The 11,839-nt window shown below is 37.3% G+C and overlaps 2 protein-coding genes and 1 long non-coding RNA gene across 3 annotated transcripts; all 3 read left to right on the top strand.

Moving 5' to 3' along the window:
- Window positions 1–2,257: 2,257 nt before the first annotated feature.
- On the top strand, window positions 2,258–3,046 carry LOC138910679 (uncharacterized). The gene has a single exon (XM_070201866.1). The coding sequence runs from the start codon at window positions 2,258–2,260 to the stop codon at window positions 3,044–3,046; it is 789 nt and encodes a 262-aa protein (XP_070057967.1).
- A 3,405-nt stretch (window positions 3,047–6,451) lies between these two features.
- Window positions 6,452–7,471, top strand: LOC138910674 (uncharacterized). The gene is made up of 3 exons (XM_070201861.1): window positions 6,452–6,565; window positions 6,869–7,076; window positions 7,461–7,471. Exons 1-3 carry the CDS (start codon window positions 6,452–6,454, stop codon window positions 7,469–7,471), a joined length of 333 nt encoding a protein of 110 aa, XP_070057962.1.
- A 322-nt stretch (window positions 7,472–7,793) lies between these two features.
- LOC138893366 (uncharacterized) lies at window positions 7,794–8,765 on the top strand. The gene is made up of 2 exons (XR_011408739.1): window positions 7,794–7,847; window positions 8,622–8,765. It is a non-coding gene; the product is annotated as an uncharacterized lncRNA (long non-coding RNA).
- The last annotated feature ends 3,074 nt before the right edge of the window (window positions 8,766–11,839 follow it).

The raw sequence follows: 11,839 nt of genomic DNA, 5'->3' as shown, positions 1-11,839 counted from the left end.
GGGCCACGTAGCCTGCGTGAGCCACGTATCTTGGCCACGCAGGGTTTCAGTAAATTTTCTATCTTCTTTATTCAATTTTTCAAAGTTATTTTCTCATATACTGTAATACCCCAATATTTTAAATGAGGACATATGGGATATTTAGTAAATAATTTAAGTTTAAAAAAAAAAGAACTAACTAAATAAACAAAACAAAACAAAAAAAAAAGGAAAAATAATAACGAATTAAAACAAAAAGGCCGAAGCCCATTACAAACATATCTGCCAAAAGTTTAAAAGGGTTAGGGGAAAGGGAATGAAGCAAAAGCTTCAAGAGAAACGAAAAAACAAACCAATAGAGAAAGGAAGAAGGAAAAGAGAAAAGAAGTTGATGCAGTGCGCTAGAACCATAACTATAACTGTTGAGGAATTTTAAGAACTAATTGAGTCTTACGGGTAATACTTGAGCTTCTTCTTCTGGTAGATTTTAATTTCGATTCTCATGATTGAAAGATTCTACAGAGTAATAGAAATTACACTAGTTCATTCACGTAATTGAGAATTTTCTTCCTAAAGAATCAATAGAACTTTATGAAATTGGATTAATAAATTATATGAATAGGTTGAAGTTGATAGGTTAGTAATTACTCATATGTGGGTAAATATAATTCGTCGAATTAAGAGTCAAATATGAAATCTCGAGGGTTGGGTATTCCAAATTAGCTATGAATTAGCTTAAACAAGGAAATTAACATGAGGTCGATTTTATGTAATTATAGATTGATTGGAGGAAGTTGTACGAATTGCTTGAGGTGAAGCATTTTGTATTTCGGCATGAGTACTGTGAGTAGTAACCCTTCTACGATTTGTGTTTTCATAACCTGCATGGTTTATATATGATTTTGGAAATAAATGTGTTACCGATTATTTTGAGTTGCATGTGGGACAAGTCTTTTACTCGATATGATACCGAAATAATTATTTGAGACGATTACCGTTATTTTAAATATTCTTATTGTCACTAGATATGTTTTACCGTTACTTGAATTTACTGTTATCGAAATAAAATTACATGATTTGATAAGAACTGAAATGCCCTATATTGTTTTAAAATATTTTTCTATGAGTATATATGGATTACAGAGACAAGAATAAATGGGAGTAGACTTTGAAGGATCCCGTAGCTAACGGCGAGTTCGTTAGACCTGGTGCACCTTGTAATTACCGATTACCGTTACAGCTCTCGCTAGCGGGAAGGTAGAACTAGCATACTGTTACTGATTTCCCTCGAGTAGGAACTACCATTATATTTGACTTCTTGCGAAGAAGTCCACAGTTATACTGATTACATGATCCGTTCATTGAAACCTCCCAAATATGAATATTGATATTATATAGTGTCTACCAAGGTTATTACTGAATTGTCAATTGAATTATATTACCTGAAAAACATGATGAGACTGAAAATTGTTTATTGGTTCTGAAAGGGCATTCTTATGATATTTTCTATTCAATATACTAGCATATTTTCTGACTTGTCCCCAATAAAAACGGTTGTGGTTAAGTGTTATTACTCACTGAGCTAGCGACTCATTCCCCGCTATTTTTTTAGAGACAGCAGGTGATGTAGGCAAGGATTTTGTTAATTAGAGCGCACATGTTGATAGTTCTTGGTGAGCCTCGCACTTGTTCGCCTGGGCAGAGATTTTATTTATTGTTATGGTCTTTTCTTTGAACTCTTAGAGTCGCTTCATAGTCATTCTTTTAGTGTCATGAGTATTCTTTCGTTATTATAGACTTATTATAAGTATTGCACTTTCTTATTGAATTTGGAGATAAATTAGTATTTATGGTTGTTAGTGAGTTGATTAGTAATGATGGAGACTTGTTTTGGTTAATTGATAAGTTGTTGATTGTTTGGTTTAATATTAGGATGGTTGGTTGTTTATTTTGAGACATGAAATATTTTTGGGATAGTCCAAAAATAGGGGAAACGCTGTCCGTTTTTCTGTAAAATACCGATAAGGCTTTCTTGGGAGCAATTGCTCCTAAGCGCCGGTTACGATCCTAAATTGGGTTGTGACAAAGTTGGTATCAGAGCCAGGACTTTAAGTCTCGAGTCATAGATCAATGTTTAGTAGAGTCTTGTTCATGGGTATGTAGGCGCCCATACTTATGATCTTGAGGCTACTAAGCATTTAGGATGTTTTCACTTTTTTCATTCCTTGATCGTGCATTGAGATAACTTGAGATTGACTTTAGAGTATTTCTTTCACAGATGGCTAGGACACGCACATCCTCATCTGGTGGACTTAGTACTACCCGAGGTGGCGGCCAAGTTGGGACTCATCATACAAGAAGACATGCCGCTCCTCAACCTGAAGTTGGAAACATGGATCAACCCCAAGCTGCTATGCCAGTTCAAGCGCAAGAACATGGGGTTCTGGATGCTCCACCACCAGTGCCAACTGTTGTACCTACTGTTACCTTATCTGCTGATGCAGTGACAAGGTTATTGAATGTGTTAGAGGCATGTGTGCTTACTCTGGGTGGAAGTTCAGCTCCTAAGGCTACTTTACAGACACAAGCACCTGCACAGACTCAGACTTTTGGGAATAAGGAGGTATCCTTGCAAGAGTTCCTGAAATTGAAATCACCAAAATTTACAGGTTTTGGCAATTCAGCAGATCTTCAAAGTTTCTTGGATGGGACACTCAAGACATTACATGCTCTAGGATGTTCTAGTGAGAGGGTCGTGGAGCTTGCAACATACAAACTAGAGGATATGACCAACACATGGTATGAAACTGTATTGCTAGGAAAGCTAGCAGGAGCAGCACCACTGACATGGGACAAGTTTAGTACGTTGTTTATGGATCACTTCCTTCCATATAGCCTGAGGCAAAAATATGCTAGAGACTTTGAGAGATTGGTTCAGACTCCAGATATGGATGTGTCAACATATAGCACCAAGTTTTGTAATTTGGCGAGATATGCTCCTTACTTAGTGCCTACCCAAGAAGCTCGAGTTCAGAAGTTTGTTGATGGGTTGATTGGTCGTTTATAAACTGCAGTAGCCCCATAGATGAAGACTTTGTCCTACTCTGATGTAGTCGATCTTGCTAGAAAGATTGAAAACAAGGGACGTGACGAGCGTGCAGCCAGTGATTTATGTAAGAAGGCCAAGACAAAAGGATCTTTCAGTGGCGGTTTTAGTGAAAATCGCAGAGCAGGAAGTCAGGGACAACAACAACAGGGTTCTCAGACAGGGACATACTTGTCTTCACAGTCCACATACAGACCACATTACAGACAGGGTACTAGGGGACCATCATCATCTGGACATCATAATTCTGGGTAGATATATGCGACTACTCTAGTCTGCCAGACTTGTGGTAGATCACATTTGGGCCAGTGTCGTGTTCTGACTGGAGTTTCGGTGTGGCCAGTTGGGACATCACTTGAGGAATTGCCCTCAGCCTCCGAGGAATTTCATCCAAGCTTCTATCTAGTCAGCTGCACCTCCTCAGACTACTTGTAATACTTCAGCTGCTGCAGGTACAAGAAATAGAGGTCGAAGTGCTAGAGATCGTGCTACTGTGAATCAAGGGCAAGGGAATGCTGGTAGAGGTCAGGCGAAAGTTTTTGCATTTACTAGACAAGATGCTCATGCCTCAAATATTGTGGTTACATGTATTCTTTCTGTTTGTTCATTTGATGTACGTGCGTTGATTGATCCCGGATCTACTCACTCTTATGTGTCCTCATACTTTGCTTTGAGGTTTAGTATACAGCCTGAGCTATTGAATGATCCCTTTTCTAGTTGCTATTCCTGTTGGAGAGTCTCCATTAGCTGAATACATATATCATGCTTGTTAGATTCGGGTTGAGGGTAGAGATACTCTAGCTGACCTTATTATACTTGATATGATTGATTTTGACATGCTGATGGGAATGGATTGGTTATCTTCTTGCTATGCTATTGTCGATTGTCATGCAATGAGAGTTAAGTTTGAGATATCAAACGAACCTAGTTTTGTTTTTTTTGGGGGGGGGGGGAGGGGGTCAGGTTCGAGAGTCTTGCAAAGTTGTATCTTTTATGAAGGCTCAACGACTTCTGAAGAAAGGTTGCTTGGATCTCTTAGCTATTGTAAATGACACAAGAAAGGAAACAATTAGTATAAAAAATGTACCAGTAGTGAGAGAATTTTCTGATGTATTTCCTGAGGATTTACCAGGATTGCCTCCAGTACGAGAAATAGACTTTGGTATTGATTTTCCACCTGACACACAACCCATATCGATACCCACATATCGGATGGCACCAGCAGAGTTAAGGGAGCTAAAGCAACAATTACAGGATTTGTTAGATAAGGGTTTTGTTAGACCTAGTGTATCACCATGGAGTGCACAAGTATTGTTCATAAAGAAGAAAGAAGGATCTCTAAGAATGTGCATTGACTACAGGCAGTTGAACAAGATAACAATACACAATAAATATCCTTTGCCTCGTATAGACGACATGTTTGATCAGTTACAAGGAGCTGCCACTATTCAAAGATTGACCTCCGATCTGGTTATCATCAGCTTAGAATCACATATGAAGATATTTCTAAGATTGCTTTCAGGACTCGGTGCGGTCACTATGAGTTTCTGGTAATACCTTTCGGACTGACTAACGCTCCAGTTGCATTCATGGATTTAATGAATAGGGTGTTCAAGCCGTTCATGGATAGATTTGTAATAGTATTTATTGATGATATCATAATATATTCTCGTAGCCAAGGAGAACACGAGAATCATCTCAAGACTGTGTTGCATACATTACGAGAACATCGGCTTTATGCTAAGTTCTCGAAGTGTGAATTTTCGCTAGACTCAGTAGCATTTCTGGGGCATGTTATATCCAAAGATGGAATTATGGTAGATCCTAAGAAGACAGAAGCTGTGCATAAATGGCCCAGACCTACTTCTCCTACAGATATTCGCAGCTTTTTAGGCTTAGCAGGCTATTATAGGCATTTTGTGCAGGATTTCTCCAGAATAGTAGCGCCACTGACTAAGCTAACATAGAAAAATACAAAGTTTCAGTGGACGGAGGAATGTGAGCAGAGCTTTCAAAAACTCAAAACGTGTCTAACAACATCACCAATTTTAGCTTTACCATCAGGTCCCAGAGGATTTACGGTGTTCTGTAACGATTCAAGGGTGGATTAGGGTGTGTTCTCGTGCAAAATGGTTGCATTATAGCTTATGCTTCAAGAAAATTGAAAAAGCACGAGAAAAACTATCCTACACATGATTTGGAGATGGCTGCAATGGTATGTGCTTTAAAAATTTGAGGCATTACCTATACGGTGAAACTTGTGAAGTTTATACTGACCTTAAGAGTTTGAAGTACATTTTTCAGCAGAGAGATCTGAACCTTGGGCAACGTCGGTGGATGGAATTGCTCAAGGACTATGATTGTTCTATTTTGTATCATCCTGAAAAAGCCAATGTTGTGGCTGACGCATTGAGCAGAAAATCTATGGGAAGTTTGGCACATATAGTTCCTGCAAGGAGACCTTTGGTTGAAGATATGCATAGACTAGAGGGTACAAGTGTTAGATTTAGTGTCAAAAATTTGGAGGCATTGTTGGCTTGTGTTCAGGCTAACTCTTCATTAGTTGAGCGCATTAAGGCCACCCAATATGAGGATGAGCGATTATGCAAATATAGAGTTGAGGCCTTAGCTGGTAAAAGCAAGGATATAATTGTTGAAAGTGATGGTGTTCTTCGAATGGGTGACAGGCTATGTGTAGCAGACGTAGATGGGCTGAGACAGGCTATTCTTGAAGAAGCCCACAACTCTAGATACACTATACATCCTGGATCCACAAAAAAGTACCATGACATGAAGCAATTTTATTTGTGGGAAGGTATGAATAAAGATGTTGCTAACTTTGTTTCTCGCTGTTTGACTTGTCAGCAGGCCAAGGCTGAGCATAAGCGACCCACAAGACTACTGCAACAAATTGAGATTCCAGAGTGGAAGTGGGAAAGAACTACCATGGATTTTGTGATTAGCCTACCCCGTATTCTTAGAGGTTATGATTCTGTGTGGGTAATTGTAGATCGACTAACAAAATCAACACACCTTTTGCCAGTGAATACTACATATGGTGGAGTGAGGTATGCACAAATATTTATGAATAAAATTGTCCGACTTCACGGAGTTCCAGTATCCATCATCTCTGATAGAGGATCACAGTTCACTTTACGCTTTTGGAAATCTTTTCAAGAAGCATTGGGTACACGAGTAGATCTTAGTACTGCATTTCACCCACAAACAGACGGGCAGTCTGAACGTACTATACAGATCTTAGAGGATATGTTGAGAGCTTGCATTCTTGAGTTTGGAGGTAGTTTGGACGCTTATCTGCCTTTAGCTGAATTTGCTTACAATAATAGCTTCCAGTACAGTATTTAAATGGCACAGTACGAAGCATTGTATGGTAGAAAATATCGTTCCCCTATTGGATGGTTTGAAGATGGTGAGACTAACTTATTGGGACCCGACTTAGTACAAGAAGCTATTGACAAGGTCCAGTTGATCAGACAAAGATTACTCACAACTCAAAGCAGATAAAAGTCTTATGCAGATAAGAGAAGAAAAGATTTAGTATTTACAGTTGGGGATAAGGTGTTCCTACGAGTCTCCCCTATGAAAGGCGTGATGCGGTTTGGGAAAAAAGGCAAATTGAGCCCCAGGTTTATACGGCCGTATGAGATACTAGACCGAGTGAGAGTTGTGGCTTATCGTTTGGCACTTCCTCCTAAGTTTTCTTTTATTCATCCAGTATTTCATGTCTCAATGCTAAGAAAATGTATATCATACTCATCTCAGGTGCTTGAAACACCGACTATACTGCTCGATGAGAAGTTGTCTTACGAGGAGGAGCCGATGGCTATTGTTGATAGGCAAGTAAGAAAGCTATGGTCAAAAGAAATTCTGTTCGTTAATGTCTTATGGAGAAATCATACAGTTGAAGAATCTACGTGGGAAGTAGAAAAAGATATGCAAACGAAGTATCCCCATTTGTTTCAGCTTACAGGTACATACTTGAGTAAAATTCGGGGACCGAATTTCATAAGGTGGGGAGGATGTAATACCCCAATATTTTAAATGAGGACATATGAGATATTTAGTAAATAATTTAAGCTTAAAAAAAAGAACTACCTAAATAAACAAAACAAAACAAAAAAAAGGGAAAAATGATAATGAATTGAAACAAAAGGGCCGAAGCCCATTACAAACATATCTGCCAAAAGTTTAAAATGGTTAGGGGAAGGGGAACGAAGCAAAAGCTTCAGGAGAAATGAAAAAAAAACAAACCAGCAGAGAAAGAAAGAAGGAAAAGAGAAAAGAAGTTGATGCATTGCGCTGGAACCATAGCTATAACTATTCAGGAATCTTAAGCACTAATTGAGTCTTACAGGTAATACTTGAACTTCTTCTTCTGGTAGATTTTAATTTCGATTCTCATGATTGAAAGATTCTACATAGTAATAGAAATTACACTAGTTCATTCACGTAATTGAGATTTTTCTTCCTAAAGAATCAACAAAACTTTATGAAATTGGATTAATAAATTATATAAATAGGTTGGAGTTTATAGGTTAGTAATTACTCATATGTGGGTAAATATAATTTGGCGAATTAAGAGTCAAATATAAAACCTCGAGGGTTGGGTATTCTAAATTAGCTATGAATTAGCCTAAACAAGGAAATTAACATGAGATCGATATTACGTAATTATAGATTGATTGGAGGAAGTTGTACGAATTGCACGAGGTGAAGCATTTAGTATTTCGGCACGAGTACTGTGAGTAGTAACCCTTCTATGATCGATTTGTATTTTTATAACCTGCATGGTTTATATATAATTTTGGAAATAAATGTGTTACCGATTATTTTGAGTTGCATGCGGGACAAGTCTTTTACTCGATATGATACTGAAATAATTATTTGAGATGATTACCGTTGTTTTAAATATTCTTGTTATCACTAGATATGTTTTATCGTTACTTGAATTTACTATTATCGAAATGAAATTATATGATTTGATAAGAACCGAAATGCCCTATATTATTTTAAAATATTTTTCTATGAGTATATACGGATTACAGAGACAAGTATAAATGGGAGTAGACTTTGAAGGATCACGTAGCTAACAGCGGGTTCGTTAGACCTGGTGCACCTTGTAATTACCGATTACCGTTACAGCCCTTGCTAGTGGGAAGGTAGAACTAGCATACCGTTACTGATTTCCCCCGAGTAGGGATTACCGTTATATTTGACTTATTGCGAAGAAGTTCACAGTTATACTAATTACATGATCCGTTCATTGATACCTCTCAAATATGAATATTGATATTATATTGTGTCTACCAAGCTTATTACGGAATTTTCAATTGAATTATAGTACATGAAAAACATGATGAGACTGAAAATTATTTATTGGTTTTGAAAGGGCATTCTTATGATATTTTCTATTCAATATACTAGCATGTTTTCTGACTTGTCCCCAATAAAAACAGTTGTGGTTATGTGTTATTAATCACTGAGCTAGCGAGTCACTCCCCGTTATTTTGTTTAGAGACAGCAGGTGACGCAGACGAGGATTTCGTTAATTAGAGCGCACAGGTTGATAGTTCTTGGTGAGCCTCGCACTTGTTCGTGTGGGCGGAGATTTTATTTATTGTTATGGTCTTTTCTTTGAACTCTTAGAGTCGCTCCATAGTCATTCTTTTAGTGTCATGAATATTCTTTCGTTATTATAGACTTATGATGAGTATTGCACTTTCTTATCGAATTTGGAGATAAATTAGTATTTCTGGTTGTTAGTGGGTTGATTAGTAATGGTGGAGACTTATTTTGGTTAATTGATAAGTTGTTGATTGTTTGGTTTGATATTAAGATGGTTGGTTGTTGATTTTGAGACAGGAAATATTTTTGGGATAGTCTAAAAATAGGGAAAACTCTATCCGTTTTTTCTGTAAAACACCGATAAGGCTTTCTTGGAAGCACTTGCTCCTAAGTGCCCGTCACGATACTAAATTGGGTCATGACATACACTTAACTTAGGGACATCCGACCCTCATGGCCTTCATGTCCACGTATTGTGATGATCCCGATACCCTTGTGCGGGCCTGCACATACTTCGAGGTCTCACTAAATATTCTCTTAAGCTCGAATTATGCTTAATCTTATTAGAAAAATTTATGGGGCTTTACAATTTCTCCCACTTAGAAACATTCGTTCTCGAATGTCAAGCCAAGGCCATAATCAAGTTCAAATATCCAATCATAACCTTTCTAGACCTTTGCACCAAATTGCCTCAGATTACTCATCCTTTTGACTAACTCTCCAAATTTTTAAAAATTCAACAGAGTCTCCTTTATAAATAAGACCATCCAAAAATATCCACCTGTAAGCCAACCACACGTATATGATATACATAAAGCACGTCAGCCCCATACGACTCGCATTTAATACAATGCACCTATATATACCAATAAAAATATAATACACTCTAGCAAATACCAGTGATTACAATGCAAGTCTCAAAAGAAAATATAAGGCACATTAGTACACTATTCAAGCCTAAGCTCCATTTTCTTGAAATAAATAATGATATCTTTTCTTCCTGTCATCCTACGCTTCCCGTATTGCTTCTTCAACATCTTGACTACACCATAACACCTTAACCGATTCTATCTCTTTTGTCCACAACTTCCGGACTTGTTTATCAAATATAATAATAGAAATCTTCTTATATGTTGGTAACTCATTTATTTCAATGGTTCGCAGTGAAATTACAGATGAGGGATATCTTAGACACTCCCAGCATTACAATAATAAGGTATACACCCTGAGACATGTCCAACCACCATAAGCAATATGTGGATCAACTACATTAATAATATATTGAATCTTAAGTCATAAGCAAGAAAACAATTTACTCACTCGCTTCATGAAATAAGCATGATACACATCGAACTAAAAGAAAATTTTAAGAAACAGTCATACTTGTAGTCATGAACAGGTGAGGGCATCAGCTTTTCACATCCCTTATCGGCACTCCAAGTGGCCTTCTCGATTTCATGATTATGCCATAATACTTTCACTGACTTTGAATATAGTTCTCAATCCATAAACTTGCATCATGTGGGTCTCAACCGATCCTTCCTCGTAAACCAAACTATCATTATCAATATCTAAACATGCTACCAAATATAGGAAATAACATTACCTCTAAGATTTCTCATGTACCATAAAAATCACATGTGTCCACATATTGTCGTAGTTAGGCAATAGCAGATTAAACCTACTAAAGTTAGTTACGGTAGAAAAGTAAACTCACGTGTATACCCCCGCTCCTTTTAGAAACCTCATGTAACCTCGAAGAAGCATGTGCTTCCATCTGGGCCTTGAAGCACCTTTCATTAACAATTCCCTTCTATGAATACTATATCATATTTCATAAACCCATATTTTTTTGGTGGAGTCCGTCCAAATAAATTTGTTTACATTCCTACATCTCTTGTAGTTCTCTTATAACTAAAGTTTCACAATAACTCGTAAGGTAACATTACATAACTCGTCCTCCATTTTCAAACTTTTTGATTAAATATACACTTAGGAGTTTCCTTTATGGGTTAGGATCTCATTCACTAACTTTCTCGCCGCAAAGATTTCAAAATCATACAACTCCTCTATTCGGATATTATTCATAATGTCATTCATCCATTCGAAACTCTAGCAACTTAAGGTCATCTTCATTCATTTAGAACATTACTTCATTCTTTTAGAAGTCAAGCACGACATTGTCTTACCTTGTTCGCCAATAACATGTAGTTAATCTCCTCGCCTTTATGGTGGTCGCAACTGGAATGCCTTCAATCCCCAACTTATTAATCATCATAGATAATATGCCCACTTAGTAGAAAATATTCATTCCCCACTATTACTAAGTTTGTGACATACATCGACCATTGATTTCTGAACGCCATCGTCTTTGGTTCCATTCTCAGGGAAATGCTTTTCATTATAATATCACCACTACCCATATGCCTTCGACACTTGGCCTTCAACATGACCCCGATGGTAATTCTGTCTCTTAAGTATTATCACTCCCTTCCGACATATTGAATTTACTTGGGAACCATGTCTTAACTTACATAGCCCACTTCTTGTTTAAGAAAACACTCACAAAGGTCTTTCTCTATTTCATCCCGTGCTAAGTTTGTGCAATAACATTTTCATATTTATTCATTTTTTTAAAACTGGCATTCAAGTACTCAAGTCGATTCATACCCAACCCAAACTTCTAGGACTCATGCAATTCACTCGTTCAGTCATTGACAAATTATCTGAACAATGACAACCTATCTCTTTAACTTTTACGAAAAAATACTATACCTCTTTCACTTACAATAAGCTTATAGCCCTGGTGCAATATCATTTGTTCTTCTTGTACTTATTCCCTCCTAGAAGATATTTGATAAATTCAACCTTAAAGTTAAATTACATGTTCAACTTTCCCCCACTTAAGAATGATTCCATTCTCAAGCTTCTACTCTTCTTCCATAGGCTTTACAAAGTCTTTATACCACAAGTACACTTTCCCGATACACCTACGTGTCTATCCTAATGTTAAGGGTCATTTATTTCCCAATCGGGAATCTCTTCTCATAGTCTTTACTTCCGACTGAGTTTGACTCAAATCTCGAGATCATTATATTCGTGTTATCTTCCAATTTCGATGATATGATTGAATCTCTACACTCATCAGAGCTCTCTTGGTTCATTTCC

This window comes from Nicotiana tomentosiformis, chromosome 1 (assembly GCF_000390325.3).
Source record: "Nicotiana tomentosiformis chromosome 1, ASM39032v3, whole genome shotgun sequence".
In the NCBI taxonomy this organism is placed as follows: domain Eukaryota; kingdom Viridiplantae; phylum Streptophyta; class Magnoliopsida; order Solanales; family Solanaceae; genus Nicotiana; species Nicotiana tomentosiformis.
The sequence above is the reverse complement of the archived record's forward strand: the minus strand, read 5'-3'. Positions and strand labels throughout refer to the sequence as shown.

Coding starts and splice junctions, on each gene's coding strand:
- LOC138910674 (XM_070201861.1), top strand. CDS start 6,452: ATGGCACAGTACGAAGCATTGTATGGTAGAAAATATCGTTCCCCTATT. Junction 6,566..6,868: donor TACAAGAAGCTATTGACAAG/GTCCAGTTGATC, acceptor TACTCATCTCAG/GTGCTTGAAACACCGACTAT.
- LOC138910679 (XM_070201866.1), top strand. CDS start 2,258: ATGGCTAGGACACGCACATCCTCATCTGGTGGACTTAGTACTACCCGA.